Source organism: Cinclus cinclus, chromosome 34, assembly GCF_963662255.1.
Source record: "Cinclus cinclus chromosome 34, bCinCin1.1, whole genome shotgun sequence".
Lineage (NCBI taxonomy): Eukaryota > Metazoa > Chordata > Aves > Passeriformes > Cinclidae > Cinclus > Cinclus cinclus.
Window position 1 is genome coordinate 838,510 of NC_085079.1, and position 20,821 is coordinate 859,330.

A 20,821-nucleotide genomic window follows, 5' to 3' on the forward strand; every position below is an offset into this window, starting at 1 on the left:
AGTGCTCCCAGTGCTCCCAGTGCTCCCAGTAACCCCAGTTTGTCTCTCCCCAGCGTCCCCTGGGTCACTTTCCCAGTGCTCCAGTGCTCCCAGTGCTCCCAGTAACCCCAGTTTGTCTCTCCCCAGCGTCCCCTGGGTCACTTTCCCAGTGCTCCCAGTGCTCCCAGTGCTCCCAGTAACCCCAGTTTGTCTCTCCCCAGCGTCCCCTGGGTCACTTTCCCAGTGCTCCCAGTGCTCCCAGTGCTCCCAGTAACCCCAGTTTGTCTCTCCCCAGCGTCCCCTGGGTCACTTTCCCGGTGCTCCCAGTGCTCCCAGTGCTCCCAGTGCTCCCAGTAACCCCAGTTTGTCTCTCCCCAGCGTCCCCTGGGTCACTTTCCCAGTGCTCCCAGTGCTCCCAGTGCTCCCAGTAACCCCAGTTTGTCTCTCCCCAGCGTCCCCTGGGTCACTTTCCCAGTGCTCCCAGTGCTCCCAGTGCTCCCAGTAACCCCAGTTTGTCTCTCCCCAGCGTCCCCTGGGTCACTTTCCCAGTGCTCCCAGTGCTCCCAGTAACCCCAGTTTGTCTCTCCCCAGCGTCCCCTGGGTCACTTTCCCAGTGCTCCCAGTGCTCCCAGTGCTCCCAGTAACCCCAGTTTGTCTCTCCCCAGCGTCCCCTGGGTCACTTTCCCAGTGCTCCCAGTGCTCCCAGTGCTCCCAGTGCTCCCAGTAACCCCAGTTTGTCTCTCCCCAGCGTCCCCTGGGTCACTTTCCCAGTGCTCCCAGTACTCCCAGTGCTCCCAGTAACCCCAGTTTGTCTCTCCCCAGCGTCCCCTGGGTCACTTTCCCAGTGCTCCCAGTGCTCCCAGTGCTCCCAGTAAGCCCAGTTTGTCTCTCCCCAGCGTCCCCTGGGTCACTTTCCCGACCGTCACTTCACCGAGGCTCAGCCCCGGTTCCTGATCCGGCGTTTCCGGCGCCGCCTGCGCCGAATCTCGCGCCAGATCCGGGCCAGGAACGCGGGGCTGGAGCGGCCGTACCCGTACCTGGACCCGGCCAACATCGAGAACAGCGTGGCCATCTGAGACATCCCAGAATATCCCAAAATGTCCCGAAATAAACGTCCCAAAAATATCCCAAAATTAACATCGCAAAATGTCCCGAAATATCCCGAAATAAACATCCCGAAATGTCCCAAAAATATCCCAAAATAAACATCCCAAAATGTCCCGAAATGTCCCGAAATAAACATCCCGAAATAAACATCCCAAAATGTCCCGAAATATCCCAAAAATATCCCAAAATAAACATCCCAAAATGTCCCAAAATGTCCCGAAATATCCCAAAAATGTCCCAAAATAAACATCCCAAAATGTCCCGAAATATCCCGAAATAAACATCCCAAAATGTCCCGAAATGTCCCAAAAATATCCCAAAATAAACATCCCAAAATGTCCCGAAATGTCCCAAAATAAACATCCCGAAATAAACATCCCAAAATGTCCCGAAATATCCCAAAAATATCCCAAAATAAACATCCCAAAATGTCCCAAAATGTCCCGAAATATCCAAAAATGTCCCAAAATAAACATCCCAAAATGTCCCAAAATAAACATCCCGAAATAAACATCCCAAAATGTCCCGAAATATCCCAAAATAAACATCCCAAAATTTCCCAAAATGTCCCGAAATGTCCCAAAAATATCCCAAAATAAACATCCCGAAATATCCCAGAATATCCCGAAATATCCCAAAATAAACATCCCAAAATATCCCAGAATATCCCGAAATATTCCAAAATATCCCAAAATAAACTTCCCAAAATAAACATCCCAAAATAAACACCCCAAAATGTCCCAAAATGTCCCGAAATATCCCAAAATAAACATCCCAGAATATCCCAAAATGTCCCAAACTAAACGTCCCAAAATGTCCCAAAATGTCCCAAAATAAACATCCCAAAATGTCCCAAAATGTCCCGAAATATCCCAAAATAAACATCCCAAAATTTCCCAAAATGTCCCGAAATATCCCAAAATAAACATCCCAAAATGTCCCCAAATTTCCCCAAGGTGAAGAACAGCGTGGCCATCTGAGGGCATGGCCCCAGTATCGTACTGGTCTATACTGGGAGCTGTTACTGGTCTATACTGGTGTGTTACTGGTCTATACTGGGAGCTGTTACTGTTGTGTGAGCTGTTACTGGTGTGTACTGGGAGCCATGACTGGTGTGTACTGGTGTGTACTGGTGTGTACTGGGAGCTCTTACTGGTCTGTACTCATGTGTTACTGGTCTATACTGGGCGCTGTTACTGGTCTCTACTGGTGTGTTACTGGTGTGTACTGGGTTCTGTTACTGGTCTTTACTGGTGTACACTGGTGTCAATAAAGGTGTCAATGGAGCCGCGTCTGTGTGGGGGGAAGGGTACTGGTCCATACTGGTCTATACTGGGCAGAGGTGGGACACACCCAGTGAAGGAACTGGGATAGACCCGGGACTGGACTGGGGCACTGGGATGGAACTGGGATTATACTGGGATGAACTGGGATGGAACTGGGATGGAATGGGGTACCGGAATGGAGCTGGGATGGAACTGGGGTGAACTGGGATGGAACTGGGATGATACTGGAGTGAACTGGGATGGAACTGGGGATACTGGGATGGAACTGGGGGTACTGGGATGGAACTGGGGGTACTGGGATGGAACTGGGGTAGTGTCCAACCCCAGTGGTGCAACTGGGATAAACTGGGATTAACTGGGAGGGGACTGGGGTGGGGCCCATCTTCAGTGGGTGAACTGGGTTGGAACTGGGACGGAACTGGGATAGAACTGGGATGGGGGTTGGGCCCACTGGGATGAGCTGGGATTTAACTGGGGTGAACTGGGATGGAACTGGGGTGGGGCTGAGCCCCAGTGGGTGAACTGGAATGGAACTGGGATGAACTGGAATGCAACTGGGGTGGGGCACAGCCCCAGTGTTGTAACTGGGATAAACTGGGAGGAAACTGGGGTGGGGCTGAGCCCCAGTGGGTGAACTGGGATGGAACTGGGGTGAAACTGGGGTTAACTGGGGATGGAACTGGGGGAAAACTGTGGTTAAATGGGATGGAACTGGGAGGAACTGGGAGAGAACTGGGGTTAACTGGGATGGAATTGGGGTTAACTGGGATGGAACTGGGGTCAGGCCCAGCCCCGGTGGCGCAACTGGGATGAACTGGGGCGTTACTGGGATGAACTGGGGCGTTACTGGTGTGGGGGCGGCTGAGGCCGGCAGGGCTGGAACTGGTCTGACTGGGCCCAGTGGGGGAACTGGGAGGGAACTGGGGTTAACTGGGACAGCCCCAACATTCCTGGGGGCAAGGAGTGCCCGGACCGGCCGGGGGGACTGGGAGAGACTGGGAGGGGACTGGGAGGGGACTGGGAGAGACTGGGAGGGGACTGGGAGGGACTGGGAGGGGATTGGGGGAAACTGGGCGGGATTAGAGCAGAACCGTGCGGGAACTGGGAGGAACTGGGAGGGGACTGGGCCGGACTGGGAGCACTGGGAGCGCTGGGGCAGCACCTGAGGGACTCCGGCAGCACCGAGAGACCCCGAGGACCCCGCGGGACCCCCAGGGACGGGAGACCCCCCCCCAAAAAAAACCCCAAAAAACCCCCGGGACCCCCAGGGACCCCCCCCCCAAAAAACCCCCAGGTGACCCCGGGTGGCCCCCAGGTGACCCCCAAACCCCCCAGGTGACCCCCAGGTGAACCCCAACTCCCCCAGGTGAACCCCAACCCCCCCAGGTGACCCCAGGTGACCCCGGGTGACCCCAGGTGACCCCCAAACCCCCCCAGGTGACCCCCAGGTGAACCCCAACTCCCCCAGGTGATCCCCAAACCCCCCCAGGTGACCCCGGGTGACCCCCAGGTGACCCCAAACCCCCCCAGGTGACCCCAGGTGACCCCCAGGTGACCCCCAGGTGACCCCAAACCCCCCCAGGTGACCCCCAAACCCCCCCAGGTGACCCCAGGTGACCCCCAGGTGACCCCAAACCCCCCCAGGTGACCCCAGGTGACCCCCAGGTGACCCCGGGTGACCCCAGGTGACCCCCAAACCCCCTCAGGTGACCCCCAGGTGACCCCCAGGTGACCCCAAACCCCCCCAGGTGACCCCCAAACCCCCTCAGGTGACCCCCAGGTGACCCCAGGTAGCCCTGGCGAGCCGCGAGGTGGCCGCGGGGGGGGGAGGGGCGCGGTACCGGCTGGGGGTGAGCACGGGCCCGCAGTGGGGGATGGGCACCCTGGGGGGGGTGACCCTGACCCTGCTGGGGACACGGGGGGTGACACCGCCCTGTCACGTGACATGGCCCCAGCACCACCTGCGGCCCGGCAGCGTGAGCACTGGGAGGGACTGGGAGGGACTGGGATGGGACTGGGGGGGACTGGGATGGGACTGGGAGGGACTGGGAGGGACTGGGAGGGACTGGGGGGGACTGGGATGGGACTGGGGGGAACTGGGATGGGACTGGGGGGGACTGGGAGGGACTGGGAGGGACTGGGGGGGGACTGGGGGGGACTGGGATGGGACTGGGGGGGGACTGGGATGGGACTGGGGGGGACTGGGGGGGGACTGGGGGGGACTGGGATGGGACTGGGGGGGGACTGGGGGGGACTGGGGGGGACTGGGATGGACTGGGGGGGACTGGGGGGGACTGGGAGGGACTGGGGGGGGACTGGGGGGGACTGGGGGGGACTGGGGGGGACTGGGAGGGGACTGGGATGGGACTGGGAGGGACTGGGGGGGACTGGGAATCACAGACACACAGGTGACACAGGTGACACAGGTGACACAGGTGTCACACAGGTGACACACAGGTGACACACAGGTGACACACAGGTGACACAGGTGTCCCTGCTCAGACGCTCTGGCTGGAGGTGACACAGGTGACACACAGGTGACACAGGTGACACAGGTGACACAGGTGACACAGGTGACACAGGTGTCCCTGCTCAGACGCTCTGGCTGGAGGTGACACAGGTGACACAGGTGACACAGGTGACACAGGTGACACAGGTGACACAGGTGTCACACAGGTGACACACAGGTGACACACAGGTGACACAGGTGACACAGGTGACACACAGGTGACACAGGTGTCCCTGCTCAGACGCTCTGGCTGGAGGTGACACAGGTGACACAGGTGACACACAGGTGACACAGGTGACACAGGTGACACAGGTGTCACACAGGTGACACACAGGTGACACACAGGTGACACACAGGTGACACAGGTGACACAGGTGACACAGGTGACACAGGTGTCCCTGCTCAGACGCTCTGGCTGGAGGTGACACAGGTGACACACAGGTGACACAGGTGACACACAGGTGACACACAGGTGACACACAGGTGACACAGGTGACACAGGTGACACACAGGTGACACAGGTGTCACACAGGTGACACACAGGTGACACACAGGTGACACAGGTGACACAGGTGACACACAGGTGACACAGGTGTCCCTGCTCAGACGCTCTGGCTGGAGGTGACACAGGTGACACAGGTGACACAGGTGACACAGGTGACACAGGTGTCCCTGCTCAGACGCTCTGGCTGGAGGTGACACAGGTGACACACAGGTGACACACAGGTGACACACAGGTGACACAGGTGACACACAGGTGACACACAGGTGACACAGGTGACACAGGTGACACAGGTGTCCCTGCTCAGACGCTCTGGCTGGAGGTGACACAGGTGACACACAGGTGACACAGGTGACACAGGTGACACAGGTGACACACAGGTGACACAGGTGACACACAGGTGACACAGGTGTCCCTGCTCAGACGCTCTGGCTGGAGGTGACACAGGTGACACACAGGTGACACAGGTGACACACAGGTGACACAGGTGTCCCTGCTCAGACGCTCTGGCTGGAGGTGACACAGGTGACACACAGGTGACACAGGTGACACAGGTGACACACAGGTGACACAGGTGTCACACAGGTGACACACAGGTGACACACAGGTGACACAGGTGTCCCTGCTCAGACGCTCTGGCTGGAGGTGACACAGGTGACACACAGGTGACACACAGGTGACACAGGTGACACAGGTGACACAGGTGACACAGGTGACACAGGTGTCCCTGCTCAGACGCTCTGGCTGGAGGTGACACAGGTGACACAGGTGACACAGGTGTCACACAGGTGACACACAGGTGACACACAGGTGACACAGGTGACACAGGTGTCCCTGCTCAGACGCTCTGGCTGGAGGTGACACAGGTGACACACAGGTGACACAGGTGACACAGGTGTCCCTGCTCAGACGCTCTGGCTGGAGGTGACACAGGTGACACAGGTGACACAGGTGACACAGGTGTCCCTGCTCAGACGCTCTGGCTGGAGGTGACACAGGTGACACACAGGTGACACACAGGTGACACACAGGTGACACAGGTGACACAGGTGACACAGGTGTCCCTGCTCAGACGCTCTGGCTGGAGGTGACACAGGTGACACAGGTGACACAGGTGACACACAGGTGACACACAGGTGACACAGGTGACACAGGTGACACAGGTGACACACAGGTGACACACAGGTGACACACAGGTGACACAGGTGACACACAGGTGACACACAGGTGACACAGGTGACACAGGTGTCCCTGCTCAGACGCTCTGGCTGGAGGTGACACAGGTGACACACAGGTGACACAGGTGACACACAGGTGACACAGGTGTCCCTGCTCAGACGCTCTGGCTGGAGGTGACACAGGTGACACACAGGTGACACACAGGTGACACACAGGTGACACACAGGTGACACAGGTGTCCCTGCTCAGACGCTCTGGCTGGAGGTGACACAGGTGACACAGGTGACACACAGGTGACACACAGGTGACACAGGTGACACAGGTGACACAGGTGTCCCTGCTCAGACGCTCTGGCTGGAGGTGACACAGGTGACACAGGTGACACAGGTGACACACAGGTGACACACAGGTGACACAGGTGACACAGGTGACACAGGTGACACACAGGTGACACACAGGTGACACAGGTGTCACACAGGTGACACACAGGTGACACACAGGTGACACAGGTGACACACAGGTGACACAGGTGACACACAGGTGACACAGGTGTCCCTGCTCAGACGCTCTGGCTGGAGGTGACATGCCCGCAGCCCCTGGGGACGCTGCTGTCCCTGCGGCTGCACAAGGAGCCGCTGCTGTCCCTCGTCCCCGACCGCTGGTTCTGTGCCACCGTCACCGTCACCGGGCCGCACCTCGGGGACACCGCGGGGGACCCCGGGGACGTCCCCACGGCCACGTTCCCGTGTCACCGCTGGCTGGAGAGCGGGGACCTGGTGCTGCGAGAGGGGACAGGTACGGGGACGTTGGGACGTGGGGGACACTGGGGGGGGGTTGGGGACACTGGGGGGGTTGGGGACATTGGGAAGGTTGGGGACATTGGGGGGGTTTGGGGACATTGGGGGGGTTGGGGACATTGGGGGGGTTTGGGGACACTGGGGGGGGTTGGGGACATTGGGGGGGTTGGGGACACTGGGGGGGTTTGGGGACATTGGGGGGGTTGGGGACATTGGGGGGGTTTGGGGACACTGGGGGGGGTTGGGGACATTGGGGGGGTTGGGGACACTGGGGGGGGTTTGGGGACATTGGGGGGGTTTGGGGACATTGGGGGGGTTGGGGACACTGGGGGGGTTTGGGGACATTGGGGGGGGTTGGGGACATTGGGGGGGTTGGGGACACTGGGGGGGGTTTGGGGACATTGGGGGGGTTTGGGGACATTGGGGGGGTTGGGGACATTGGGGGGGTTTGGGGACACTGGGGGGGTTTGGGGACATTGGGGGGGGTTGGGGACATTGGGGGGGTTGGGGACATTGGGGGGGTTTGGGGACATTGGGGGGGTTGGGGACACTGGGGGGGTTTGGGGACATTGGGGGGGTTGGGGACATTGGGGGGGGGTTGGGGACATTGGGGACATCACTGACAACACTGGGGACACAGCCCCCCAGTGCCTCTTGTCCCACACGATGTCCCCAGTGTCCCCCCAGTGTCCCCAGTGTCCCCAGTGTCCCCAGTGGTGTCCCCAGTGGTGTCCCCACTGTCCCCAGTGGTGTCCCCAGTGTCCCCCCAGTGTCCCCCCAGTGTCCCCAGTGTCCCCAGTGTCCCCAGTGGTGTCCCCACTGTCCCCAGTGTCCCCAGTGGTGTCCCCAGTGGTGTCCCCACTGTCCCCAGTGTCCCCAGTGGTGTCCCCAGTACCCCCAGTGTCCCCCCAGTGTCCCCAGTGTCCCCAGCGCTGTCCCCAACGTTGTCCCCTCTGTCCCCTCTGTCCCAGCCCGCACCCCCCGTGACGCCGCTCGGGTCCCGCAGTTGCTGCAGCAGCGCCAGGAGGAGCGGAGGGAGCGCAAGGAGGCGTTCGAGTGGGAACTGGGACAACTGGGAGGGACTGGGAGGGGACTGGGAGGGACTGGGTGGGACTGGGAGGGAACTGGGAACACTGGGCAGTGCCAGGTGGTCCCCGGTGGTCACCTGTGGTCTCTCTCCTGTCCAGGTGGGCTCCCTACGCCCCGGGCTGGCCCTGGTGTCTGCGGGCGTTGCCCCCCGCCCTCTGCCCGTGGCCAGCCCCGCCCACCGCCATGACGTCACCGCCGGGATCCCCACCGATGACGTCACCACTCGAGTCCCAGTCGATGACATCACGCGGAGAGACGACATCACCGGGACCGACGACGTCACAGGACACGGTGACGTCGCAGGACGCAGTGACATCACACGGGGAAATGACATCACATGAATCGGTGACGTCACGGGAGTCGGTGACGTCACAGGAGCCGCCCCCCAAGCTGTCGCCCACCCTGAGCTTCCCCCTCGCCCACCGTGCTGAGCTGGCCGCGCGTGCTGGGGCAGCGTGAGGGACAGGGAGGGGACAGGGAGGGGACAGGGAGGGGACAGGGAGGGGACAGGAGGGGACAGGGAGGGGACAGGGAGGGGACAGAGAGGGGAGAGGGAGGGGAGAGGGAGGGGACAGAGAGGGGAGAGGGAGGGGAGAGGGAGGGGACAGGAGGGGACAGGGAGGGGACAGGGAGGGGACAGGGAGGGGAGAGGGAGGGGACAGGGAGGGGACAGGGAGGGGACAGGAGGGGACAGGAGGGGACAGGAGGGGACAGGGAGGGGACAGGAGGGGACAGGGAGGGGACAGGAGGGGACAGGAGGGGACAGTGTGGCTGGGATGGGGACATCGAGGGTGTCCCCATGTCCCCGTTGCTGTCCCCAATGTCCCCAGGCCCCCCCAGTGTCCCCAAATGTCCCCTGTGTCCCCTCTGTCCCCAGGCAGATCCGGATCCGGCTCCGGGGTCTCCGTTCCGGGGGTCCCTGGCTCAGTTTTGGGGACATCCGGGCGGCGCTCGAGGGTCCCGGGACCCCCATCAGTGGTGGGTGCCCCTCCCCCCCCTCCCGGAATTTGGGGTGTCCCTTGGGGTGGGGGGGGGGTCCCAGGGGGGTCCTCAAAGTTTGGGGCGTCCCCAAGATGTCCCCAGGGTGTCCCAAACGAGTCCCCAAATGTGCCCCACAATGTCCCAAGTGTCCTCAATCCCTCCAATGTCCCCTCTCTGTCCCCATCGCTGTCCCCATGTCCCCATTGCTGTCCCCATGTCCCCATCGCTGTCCCCATGTCCCCATCGCTGTCCCCATCGCTGTCCCCATGTCCCCATTGCTGTCCCCATGTCCCCATCGCTGTCCCCATTGCTGTCCCCCTGTCCCCATTGCTGTCCCCATGTCCCCATCGCTGTCCCCATGTCCCCATGTCCCCATCACTGTCCCCATGTCCCCATCGCTGTCCCCCTGTCCCCATCGCTGTCCCCATGTCCCCATGTCCCCATCGCTGTCCCCATGTCCCCATCGCTGTCCCCCTGTCCCCATCGCTGTCCCCATGTCCCCATGTCCCCATCGCTGTCCCCATGTCCCCATTGCTGTCCCCATGTCCCCATTGCTGTCCCCATTGCTGTCCCCATCGCTGTCCCCATGTCCCCATGTCCCCATGTCCCCATCGCTGTCCCCATGTCCCCATGTCCCCATCGCTGTCCCCCTGTCCCCATCGCTGTCCCCCTGTCCCCATCGCTGTCCCCATGTCCCCATCGCTGTCCCCATGTCCCCATTGCTGTCCCCCTGTCCCCATTGCTGTCCCCATGTCCCCATCGCTGTCCCCATTGCTGTCCCCATGTCCCCCTGTCCCCATTGCTGTCCCCCTGTCCCCATTGCTGTCCCCCTGTCCCCATTGCTGTCCCCATGTCCCCATCGCTGTCCCCATTGCTGTCCCCATGTCCCCCTGTCCCCATCGCTGTCCCCATTGCTGTCCCCATGTCCCCATCGCTGTCCCCATGTCCCCATCGCTGTCCCCATCGCTGTCCCCATGTCCCCATTGCTGTCCCCCTGTCCCCATTGCTGTCCCCATGTCCCCATCGCTGTCCCCATCGCTGTCCCCATGTCCCCATTTCCCCATCGCTGTCCCCATGTCCCCATCGCTGTCCCCCTGTCCCCATCGCTGTCCCCATCGCTGTCCCCATGTCCCCATTTCCCCATCGCTGTCCCCATGTCCCCATCGCTGTCCCCATCGCTGTCCCCATGTCCCCATTGCTGTCCCCATGTCCCCATCGCTGTCCCCATGTCCCCATCGCTGTCCCCATCGCTGTCCCCATGTCCCCATCGCTGTCCCCATTGCTGTCCCCCTGTCCCCATTGCTGTCCCCATGTCCCCATCGCTGTCCCCATCGCTGTCCCCATGTCCCCATCGCTGTCCCCAGAGTACGTGCTGCAGCACTGGCAGGAGGACGCGTTTTTCGGGGAGCAGTTCCTGAGCGGGGTGAACCCCGTCCTGCTGCGCCGCTGCCCCCGCCTGCCCCCCAACTTCCCCGTCACCCCCCCGATGGTGGCCCCCAGCCTGGGCCCCGGCACCTCCCTGCGCCGGGAGATGGAGGTGAGGCACCTGGGAACGCACCGCAAACCCCAAACCCCAAAATCCCCAAACACCAAAACCCCAAACCCCAAAAACCCCAAAACCCAAAATCCCCAAACCCCCCCAAACCCCCAAAACCCCAAAATCCCTAAACACCAAAACCCCAAACCCCAAAAACCCCAAACCCCAAAATCCCCAAACACCAAAACCCCAAACCCCAAAAACCCCAAAACCCAAAATCCCCAAACACCAAAACCCCAAACCCCAAAAACCCCAAACACCAAAACCCCAAACACCAAAACCCCAAACCACAAAAACCCCAAACCCCAAAATCCCCAAACACCAAAATCCCCAAACCCCAAAATCCCCAAACCCCAAAATCCCCAAAATCCCCAAACCCCAAAATCCCCAAACCCCAAAATCCCCAAGCACCAAAACCCCAAACCCCGAAAACCCCAAAAACCCCCCAAACACCAAAACCCCAAACCCCAAAATCCCCAAACACCAAAACCCCAAACCCCAAAAACCCCAAAACCCAAAATCCCCAAACCCCAAAAACCCCAAAACCCAAAAACCCCAAACCCCAATATCCCCAAAAACCCCCAAAACCCCAAAAACCCCAAACACCAGAAACCCCAAACCCCAGAAACTCCAAACCCCAAAAACCCCAAACTCCAGGAACTCCAAACCCCAAAAACCCCAAACCTGCAAACGCCCCCCCCCCCCCCAAAAAAAACCCAAAACCCCAAAATCCTCAAACCCCAATGCCCCAAACCCCCAAAAACCCCAAAACACCCCAAAACCCAGATCTGGGAAGGGAACCGGGGTAGAAACATGGGCCGGATGGGGACCCCAGGATTTGGGGTGGGGACCCCAGGATTTGGGGTGGGGGTCCCGGGATTTGGGGCTTTCCAGGTGCCTGAGGCCATTTGGGGAGGAGGTCCCATTTTTTGGGGTCCCCTGGGGGTCTCAGGGTGTTTTTTGGGTTGTCCCCATTTTTGGGGTCTCAGGCCGTTTTTGGGGTCCCGTTTTTGGGGTCTCAGGCCGTTTTTGGGGTCTCAGGCCGTTTTTGGGGTCCCCAGGCCGTTTTTGGGGTCCCGTTTTTGGGCTCTCAGGCCGTTTTTGGGGTCTCAGGCCGTTTTTGGGGTCCCCAGGCCGTTTTTGGGGTCCCGTTTTTGGGCTCTCAGGCCGTTTTTGGGGTCTCAGGCCGTTTTTGGGGTCCCCAGGCCGTTTCTGGGGTCCCGTTTTTGGTGTCTCAGGCCGTTTTTGGGGTCCCCAGGCCGTTTTTGGGGTCTCAGGCCGTTTTTGGGGTCCCCAGGCCGTTTTTGGGGTCCCGTTTTTGGGCTCTCAGGCCGTTTTTGGGGTCTCAGGCCGTTTTTGGGGTCCCCAGGCCGTTTCTGGGGTCCCGTTTTTGGTGTCTCAGGCCGTTTTTGGGGTCCCCAGGCCGTTTTTGGGGTCTCAGGCCGTTTTTGGGGTCCCCAGGCCGTTTTTGGGGTCCCGTTTTTGGGGTCTCAGGCCGTTTTTGGGGTCCCCAGGCCGTTTTTGGGGTCCCGTTTTTGGGGTCTCAGGCCGTTTTTGGGGTCTCAGGCCGTTGTTGGGGTCTCAGGCCGTTTTTGGGGTCCCCAGGCCGTTTCTGGGGTCCCGTTTTTGGGGTCTCAGGCCGTTTTTGGGATCCCCAGGCCGTTTTTGGGGTCTCAGGCCGTTTTTGGGGTCTCAGGCCGTTTTTGGGGTCCCCAGGCCGTTTTTGGGGTCTCAGGCCGTTTTTGGGGTCCCCAGGCCGGCCGTCTCTTCCTGGCTGACTACGCTCTGCTCGAGGGGCTCCCCACGGGGACCATCGGGGGACACCCCCAGTTCGTGGCCGCCCCCCTGTGCCTGCTCTGGCTCAGCCCCCGCGGGCGGCTCCTGCCCGTGGCCATCCAGGTACGGCCCCGCGTGTCCCCAGGTGTCGCTCTGGGACCCCCAAATGTCACTTTGGGACCCCCCCGTGTCCCCAGACGTCCCCATGGGACCTCCACGTGTCCCCGGTGTCCCCTAAGAGCCCCCCCCGTGTCCCTGGTGTCCCCCTGACCCCGATGTCCCCCCTGTCCCCTATCCCTCCCCGTCCCCATGTCCCCACTGTCCCCACTGTCCCCATGTCCCCACTGTCCCCATTGTCCCCATGTCCCCCCTGTCCCCATGTCCCCACTGTCCCCATGTCCCCACTGTCCCCATGTCCCCCCTGTTCCCTATCCCCCCCCTGTCCCCACTGTCCCCATTGTCCCCATGTCCCCCCTGTCCCCATGTCCCCACTGTCCCCATGTCCCCACTGTCCCCATTGTCCCCATGTCCCCACTGTCCCCTATCCCCCCCACTGTCCCCATGTCCCCCCTGTCCCCACTGTCCCCATTGTCCCCATGTCCCCCCTGTCCCCTATCCCCCCCCTGTCCCCACTGTCCCCATGTCCCCCCTGTCCCCACTGTCCCCATGTCCCCCCTGTCCCCACTGTCCCCATGTCCCCACTGTCCCCATTGTCCCCATGTCCCCCCTGTCCCCTATCCCCCCCCTGTCCCCACTGTCCCCATGTCCCCCCTGTCCCCAATGTCCCCATGTCCCCCCTGTCCCCACTGTCCCCATGTCCCCACTGTCCCCATTGTCCCCATGTCCCCGCTGTCCCCACTGTCCCCATGTCCCCATTGTCCCCACTGTCCCCATGTCCCCACTGTCCCCATGTCCCCGCTGTCCCCCCTGTCCCCATGTCCCCATTGTCCCCATGTCCCCCCTGTCCCCTATCCCCCCCCTGTCCCCGTGTCCCCACTGTCCCCATGTCCCCGCTGTCCCCACAGCTGTCCCAGCGCCCCGGGCCGGGGTCCCCGATCTTCGTTCCGGGCTCTCGGGGCTGGGCCCTGGCCAAGCTCTGGGTTCGTGGCGCTCACTTCGTGCTGCACGAGATGGTCACGCACCTCCTGCACGGCCACTTCCTGGCCGAGGCCTTCGCCGTGGCCACCCAGCACCTGCCCGCGGCGCACCCCGTGCACCAGGTACCCCGAAATGACCCCAGGTACCCCGAAATGACCCCCGGTACCCCGAAATGACCCCGAAATGACCCCGAAATGACCCCAGGTACCCTGAAATGACCCCAGATACCCTGAAATGACCCCAAAATGACCCCGAAATGACCCCAGGTACCCCGAAATGACCCTGAAATGACCCCAAAATGACCCCCGGTACCCCGAAATGACCCTGAAATGACCCTGAAATGACCCCCGGCACCCCAAAATGACCCCGAAATGACCCCCGGTACCCCAAAATGACCCCTGGTACCCCAAAATGACCCCGAAATGACCCCAGGTAGCCCGAAATGACCCCGAAATGACCCCTGGTACCCCAAAATGACCCCAGGTACCCCGAAATGACCCCGAAATGACCCCCGGCACCCTGAAATCCCAACCCTGACCCCAAAAACTGCGACTTCGTCCCAAAAACGGCGTCTAAGGTCCCCAAATGTCTCTAATGTCCCCCCCCCACCCCCCAATGTCGCCAAATGTCCCCAAGTGTCCCCAATGTCCCCCCAATGTCCTCATTGTCCCCAATGCTGTCCCCAGCTCCTCCTCCCCCACCTGCGCTTCACCTTCCACATCAACATCCTGGCACGGGAGACGCTGCTCAACCCTGGCGGCATCATCGACCAGGTGAGCCATTGTCACCTGAGTCACCTGTGTGTCACCTGTGTGTGTCACCTGTGTGTGTCACCTGTGCCACCTGTGTGTCACCTGTGTGTGTCACCTGTGTGTGTCACCTGTGCCACCTGTGTGTCACCTCTGTGTGTCACCTGTGTGTGACCTGTGTGTCACCTGTGTGTCACCTGTGTCACCTGTGTGTGTGTCACTGTGTGTGTCACCTGTGTGTCACCTGTGTCACCTGTGTGTGACCTGTGTGTGTCACCTGTGTGTGACCTGTGTGTGACCTGTGTGTCACCTGTGCCACCTGTGTGTCACCTGTGTGTGTCACCTGTGTGTGTCACCTGTGCTACCTGTGTGTCACCTGTGTGTGTTACCTGTGTGTGACCTGTGTGTCACCTGTGTGTCACCTGTGTCACCTGTGTGTGTGTCACTGTGTGTGTCACCTGTGTGTGTCACCTGTGTGTGTCACCTGTGCCACCTGTGTGTCACCTGTGTGTGTCACCTGTGTGTGTCACCTGTGCCACCTGTGTGTGACCTGTGTGTGTCACCTGTGTGTGACCTGTGTGTGACCTGTGTGTCACCTGTGTGTCACCTGTGTCACCTGTGTGTGTGTCACTCTGTGTGTCTCACCTGTGTGTCACTGTGTGTGTCACCTGTGTCACCCAGACCCCAGTGTCACTTCTGGTGTCACCCAGACCCCTCGGACCACCTTGTGACACCTGGGGGACACTGAGGGGTGTCCCTGTCCCCAGGCCATGTCAAGGTGACACAGGTGACACTGAGGGTGTCGCTGTCCCCAGACCATGTCAAGGTGACACAGGTGACACTGAGGGTGTCGCTGTCCCCAGGCCATGTCAAGGTGACACAGGTGACACTGAGGGTGTCGCTGTCCCCAGGCCATGTCAGGGTGACACAGGTGACACTGAGGGTGTCGCTGTCCCCAGGCCATGTCAAGGTGACACAGGTGACACTGAGGGGTGTCGCTGTCCCCAGGCCATGTCAGGGTGACACAGGTGACACTGAGGGTGTCGCTGTCCCCAGGCCATATCAAGGTGACACAGGTGACACTGAGGGGTGTCGCTGTCCCCAGGCCATGTCAGGGTGACACAGGTGACACTGAGGGTGTCGCTGTCCCCAGGCCATGTCAAGGTGACACAGGTGACACTGAGGGGTGTCGCTGTCCCCAGGCCATGTCAGGGTGACACAGGTGACACTGAGGGTGTCCCTGTCCCCAGGCCATGTCAAGGTGACACAGGTGACACTGAGGGTGTCGCTGTCCCCAGGCCACCTCGGTGGGCCGCGAGGGGACGCTGGCGCTGGTGGCCCGGGGGACAGCGGCGCTGACGTTCCGCGAGCTCTGTGTCCCCGAGGACGTGGAGGAGCGCGGGGTTGGGGACATCCCCGGGTACCACTACAGGGACGACGCCCTGGACATCTGGGGGGCCATCGAGAGGTGGGGACAGCTGGGGGACACGGGGACATGGAGAGGGGACAGGGGGACATGGAGAGGGGACGGGGGGACAGTGGGGACAGGGGGACACGGGGGGGGACACGGGGACAGTGGGGACAGGGGGACATGGAGAGGGGACAGGGGGACATGGAGAGGGGACGGGGGGACAGTGGGGACAGGGGGACAGTGGGGACAGGGGGACATGGAGAGGGGACAGGGGGACATGGAGAGGGGACAGGGGGACAGTGGGGACAATAGGACAGGGATTACTGGGATTGTGGGGACAACGGGGTGGGGACAATTGGGACACTGGGAATGGAGGGAATGATGGGGACAATGGGGACAATGGGGACAATGGGGACAATGGGGACAATGGGGACACAGAGGTGGGAATCGTGGGGACAATGGGACAGGATGAGGGTGACGGGGACAGCGAGGTTGGGGACAAGGAGCATGGGCAGGTGACAGTGGGAAGGGGTCACGGGGGTGGGACAAGGGGGATGGTGGGGACAGGGGGACAGGGACACGGGGACAGGGACGGGGGCGGGGTGGCCCTGTCCCCAGGTGTCAGCCGTGTCCCCGCCGGGTCCCAGGTACGTGCAGGGGATCGTGGAGCTCTTCTACCCCTCGGAGCGGGCGGTGTGCGAGGATGAGGAGCTGCAGGAGTGGGTGGGAGAGATCTTCACCTACGGAGTGCTGGGGAACCGGGCCAGCGGTACGGGACAGACGGGGGGACAGCGGGACAGACAGGGGGACAGACGGGGGGACAGACAGGGGGACAGACGGGGGGACAGACAGGGGGACAGACGGGGGGACAGCGGGACAGACGGGGGGACAGACAGGGGGACAGACGGGGGGACAGACAGGGGGACGGGGGGACAGACGGGGGGACAGACAGGGGGACAGACAGGGGGACAGACAGGGGGACAGACGGGGGGACAGACAGGGGGACAGACGGGGGGACAGCGGGACAGACGGGGGGACAGACAGGGGGACAGACGGGGGGACAGACAGGGGGACAGCGGGACAGACGGGGGGACAGACAGGGGGACGGGGGGACAGACGGGGGGACAGACAGGGGGACAGACAGGGGGACAGACAGGGGGACAGCGGGACAGACAGGGGGACAGACGGGGGGACAGACGGGGGGACAGACAGGGGGACAGCGGGACAGACGGGGGGACAGACAGGGGGACGGGGGGACAGACGGGGGGACAGACAGGGGGACAGCGGGACAGACAGGGGGACAGACGGGGGGACAGACGGGGGGACAGACAGGGGGACAGCGGGACAGACGGGGGGACAGACAGGGGGACGGGGGGACAGACGGGGGGACAGACAGGGGGACAGACAGGGGGACGGGGGGACAGACGGGGGGACAGACAGGGGGACAGACAGGGGGACAGACAGGGGGACAGACAGGGGGACAGCGGGACAGACGGGGGGACAGACAGGGGGACGGGGGGACAGACGGGGGGACAGACAGGGGGACAGACAGGGGGACGGGGGGACAGACGGGGGGACAGACAGGGGGACAGACAGGGGGACAGACAGGGGGACAGACAGGGGGACAGGGGGACAGACAGGGGGACAGACAGGGGGACAGGGGGACAGACAGACAGGGGGACAGGGGGTGACAGTCCTCTGTGTCCCTCTGTCCCCCCTGTCCCTGTGTCCGTCTGTCCCTCCAGGGTTCCCGTCCAAGCTCTGTTCCTGTTCTGAGCTGGTGAAGTTCCTGACCATGATCATCTTCTGCTGCTCCGCCCGGCACGCGGCCGTCAACAGCGGCCAGGTGACACCTGGGGACACACCTGGGGACACACCTGGGGACACACCTGGGGACACACCTGGGGACACTGGGGACACACCTGGGGACACACCTGGGGACACACCTGGGGACACTGGGGACACACCTGGGGGCACCTGGCAGGAAGGAGACACCCAAGAAGGTCCACCGGGCTCAGCTGTGGCTGTGGGGATGTGACAACCCCTGGGTGACCCCTGTGGCACCCAGGTGACCCCAGGTGACCCCTTGGCGGCCACAGTGGGACCTGAGTGACCCCAGGTGACCCCGGTGACCCCGGGTGACCCCTTGGCGGCCACAGTGGGACCTGAGTGACCCCAGGTGACCCCAGGTGACCCCGGGTGACCCCTTGGCGGCCACAGTGGGACCTGAGTGACCCCAGGTGACCCCAGGTGACCCCTTGGCGGCCACGCTGTGACCTGAGCGGCCCCAGTGAGGTCCGAGTGCCAGCCAGGTGGCCCCCAGGGAGGTTTTGGTGGCCCGCTGGCCCCAGGTGACGCGCCGCTGTCCCCCGCCCCAGTACGACTACGCGGCCTGGATGCCCAACACGCCGGGCACGCTGCAGCGGCCGCCGCCGGCCAGCGAGGAGGAGGCCACCGAGGGGCTGCTGCTGGCCACCCTGCCGTCCCCTGAGGCCACCGGGGCCCTGCTGGCCCTGCTGAGCGTGGTCAGCTACGAGGGGGGGGAGCCGGTGAGAGGGGACACGGGGAGGGGACACTGGGGGGGACTGGGGGGGACTGGGGGGGACTGGGGATACTGGGGGGGACTGGGGGGGACTGGGGGACATTGGGGACATTGTGGGGGCACAGGGACATTGGTGAGGGGACACTGGGGACACTGAGAGGGGACAGGGACACCTGGGGGTGTGACCTCCAGAGGGTTTTGGGGTCCCCTGACATCCCCAGATGTCCCCAATAGCCCAAATGTCCCCTGACCGTGTCCCTGTGTCCCCAATGTCCCCTGAACGTGTCCCCGATGTCCCCTGACCGTGTCCCTGTGTCCCCTGACCGTGTCCCCGATGTCCCCACTGTCCCCTGACCGTGTCCCCGTGTCCCCAATGTCCCCGATGTCCCCTGACCGTGTCCCCCGATGTCCCCAATGTCCCCGATGTCCCCTGACCGTGTCCCCGATGTCCCCAATGTCCCCTGACCGTGTCCCCCGATGTCCCCGATGTCCCCGATGTCCCCTGACCATGTCCCCGATGTCCCCACTGTCCCCTGACCGTGTCCCCGTGTCCCCAATGTCCCCGATGTCCCCTGACCGTGTCCCCCGATGTCCCCGATGTCCCCGATGTCCCCTGACCATGTCCCCGATGTCCCCACTGTCCCCTGACCGTGTCCCCGATGTCCCCACTGTCCCCTGACCGTGTCCCCGTGTCCCCAATGTCCCCGATGTCCCCTGACCGTGTCCCCCGATGTCCCCGATGTCCCCGATGTCCCCTGACCGTGTCCCTGTGTCCCCTGAACGTGTCCCCGATGTCCCCTGACCGTGTCCCTGTGTCCCCTGACCGTGTCCCCCGATGTCCCCGATGTCCCCGATGTCCCCTGACCGTGTCCCCGATGTCCCCAATGTCCCCTGACCGTGTCCCCCCTGTCCCCTGACCGTGTCCCTGTGTCCCCAATGTCCCCACTGTCCCCTGACCGTGTCCCCGTGTCCCCAGCGTCCCCTGGGCTCGCGCTCCCAGGACCTGCTGGCCGGGCCGGTCCCCCGGGCCCTGCTGGGCTCGTTCCGGGCTCGCCTGGCCGAGATCTCGGAGCGGATCCGGGCCCGGAACGCGGCGCTGGCCCTGCCCTACCCCTACCTGGACCCGGCGTGCGTGCAGGAGAGCATCTCCATCTGAGGGGCCACCAGAGTGTCCCCTGGGGCCACCGGAGTGTCACCGACACCATCCAGGGCATCTCCATCTGAGGGGCCACCAGAGTGTCCCCTGGGGCCACCGGAGTGTCACCAACAGCCCCTGGGGTGGCCCCAGGCCCTTCTAGGATGTCCCCAACACCCCCAGGTGTGTCCCCAAGACCCCTGAGATGTCCCCAAGACCCCCAGGGATGTCCCCAACAGCCCCGGAATGTCCCCAAGATGCCCCCAAGACCCCCAGGGATGTCCCCGAGATGCCCCCAGCACCCCCTGAGATGTCCCCAAGACCCCTGAGATGCCCCCAAGGTGTCCCCGAGATGTCCCCACCCCCCTTGGGTTGTCCCCAGGTGTGTCCCCAACACCCCCTGAGTGTCCCCGAGATGTCCCCATCCCCCTCCCAGATGTCCCCAAGACCCCCAGGGATGTCCCCAAGGTGTCCCCAAGACCCCCTGAGTGTCCCAAGACCCCCAGGGATGTCCCCAAGGTGTCCCCAAGGTGTCCCCAAGACCCCCTGAGTGTCCCCAAGACCCCTGAGATGTCCCCAAGGTGTCCCCCCGAGATGTCCCCACCCCCCTTGGGTTGTCCCCAGGTGTGTCCCCAACACCCCCCTCCCCCTCCCCCAGTTCCCCTCACCTGCCCAGGTCCCCAAACACGGAAACCGCCCCAAAAAATGAGGGGACCCCCCAAAAAAAAAATCATTGGGAAAAATCCCCCCCCCCACACCCCCCAAAAAAAAATTCTTGGGAAAATCCCAAAAAATAAAAAAAAAAAAAAGAAAATGTCCCCAAAACTCCCCCAAAATGTCCCCAAATGTCCCCAAATGTCCCCAAAACTCCCCCAAAATGTCCCCAAATGTCCCAAAATATCCCAAAAATGTCCCCAAATCTTCTCAAAATGTCCCCAAATGTCCCCAAAATGTCCCCAAATGTCCTCAAAATGTCCCAAAATGTCCCCAAATGTCCCAAAATATCCCCAAATCTTCTCAAAATGTCCCAAAATATCCCAAAAATGTCCCCAAATGTCAATTCCCAAAATCCCCCAAAACTTCCCAAAATTCAATTTGCAATTCAATTTTCCTTTGAATCCAAATTTTTGATCCCCAATCCCAA

General features: G+C 62.1%; 1 protein-coding gene across 1 annotated transcript; it reads left to right on the plus strand.

Annotated features, from left to right (window-relative positions):
• Positions 1–2,191: 2,191 nt before the first annotated feature.
• LOC134055729 (polyunsaturated fatty acid lipoxygenase ALOX15B-like) lies at positions 2,192–19,698 on the plus strand. The gene is made up of 15 exons (XM_062512170.1): positions 2,192–2,218; positions 4,163–4,348; positions 7,126–7,357; positions 8,331–8,415; positions 8,547–8,903; positions 9,326–9,426; positions 10,794–10,966; positions 12,722–12,865; positions 13,768–13,962; positions 14,527–14,613; positions 15,888–16,057; positions 16,648–16,769; positions 17,746–17,846; positions 18,379–18,549; positions 19,519–19,698. Exons 1-15 carry the CDS (start codon positions 2,192–2,194, stop codon positions 19,696–19,698), a joined length of 2,331 nt encoding a protein of 776 aa, XP_062368154.1.
• Positions 19,699–20,821: the final 1,123 nt, after the last annotated feature.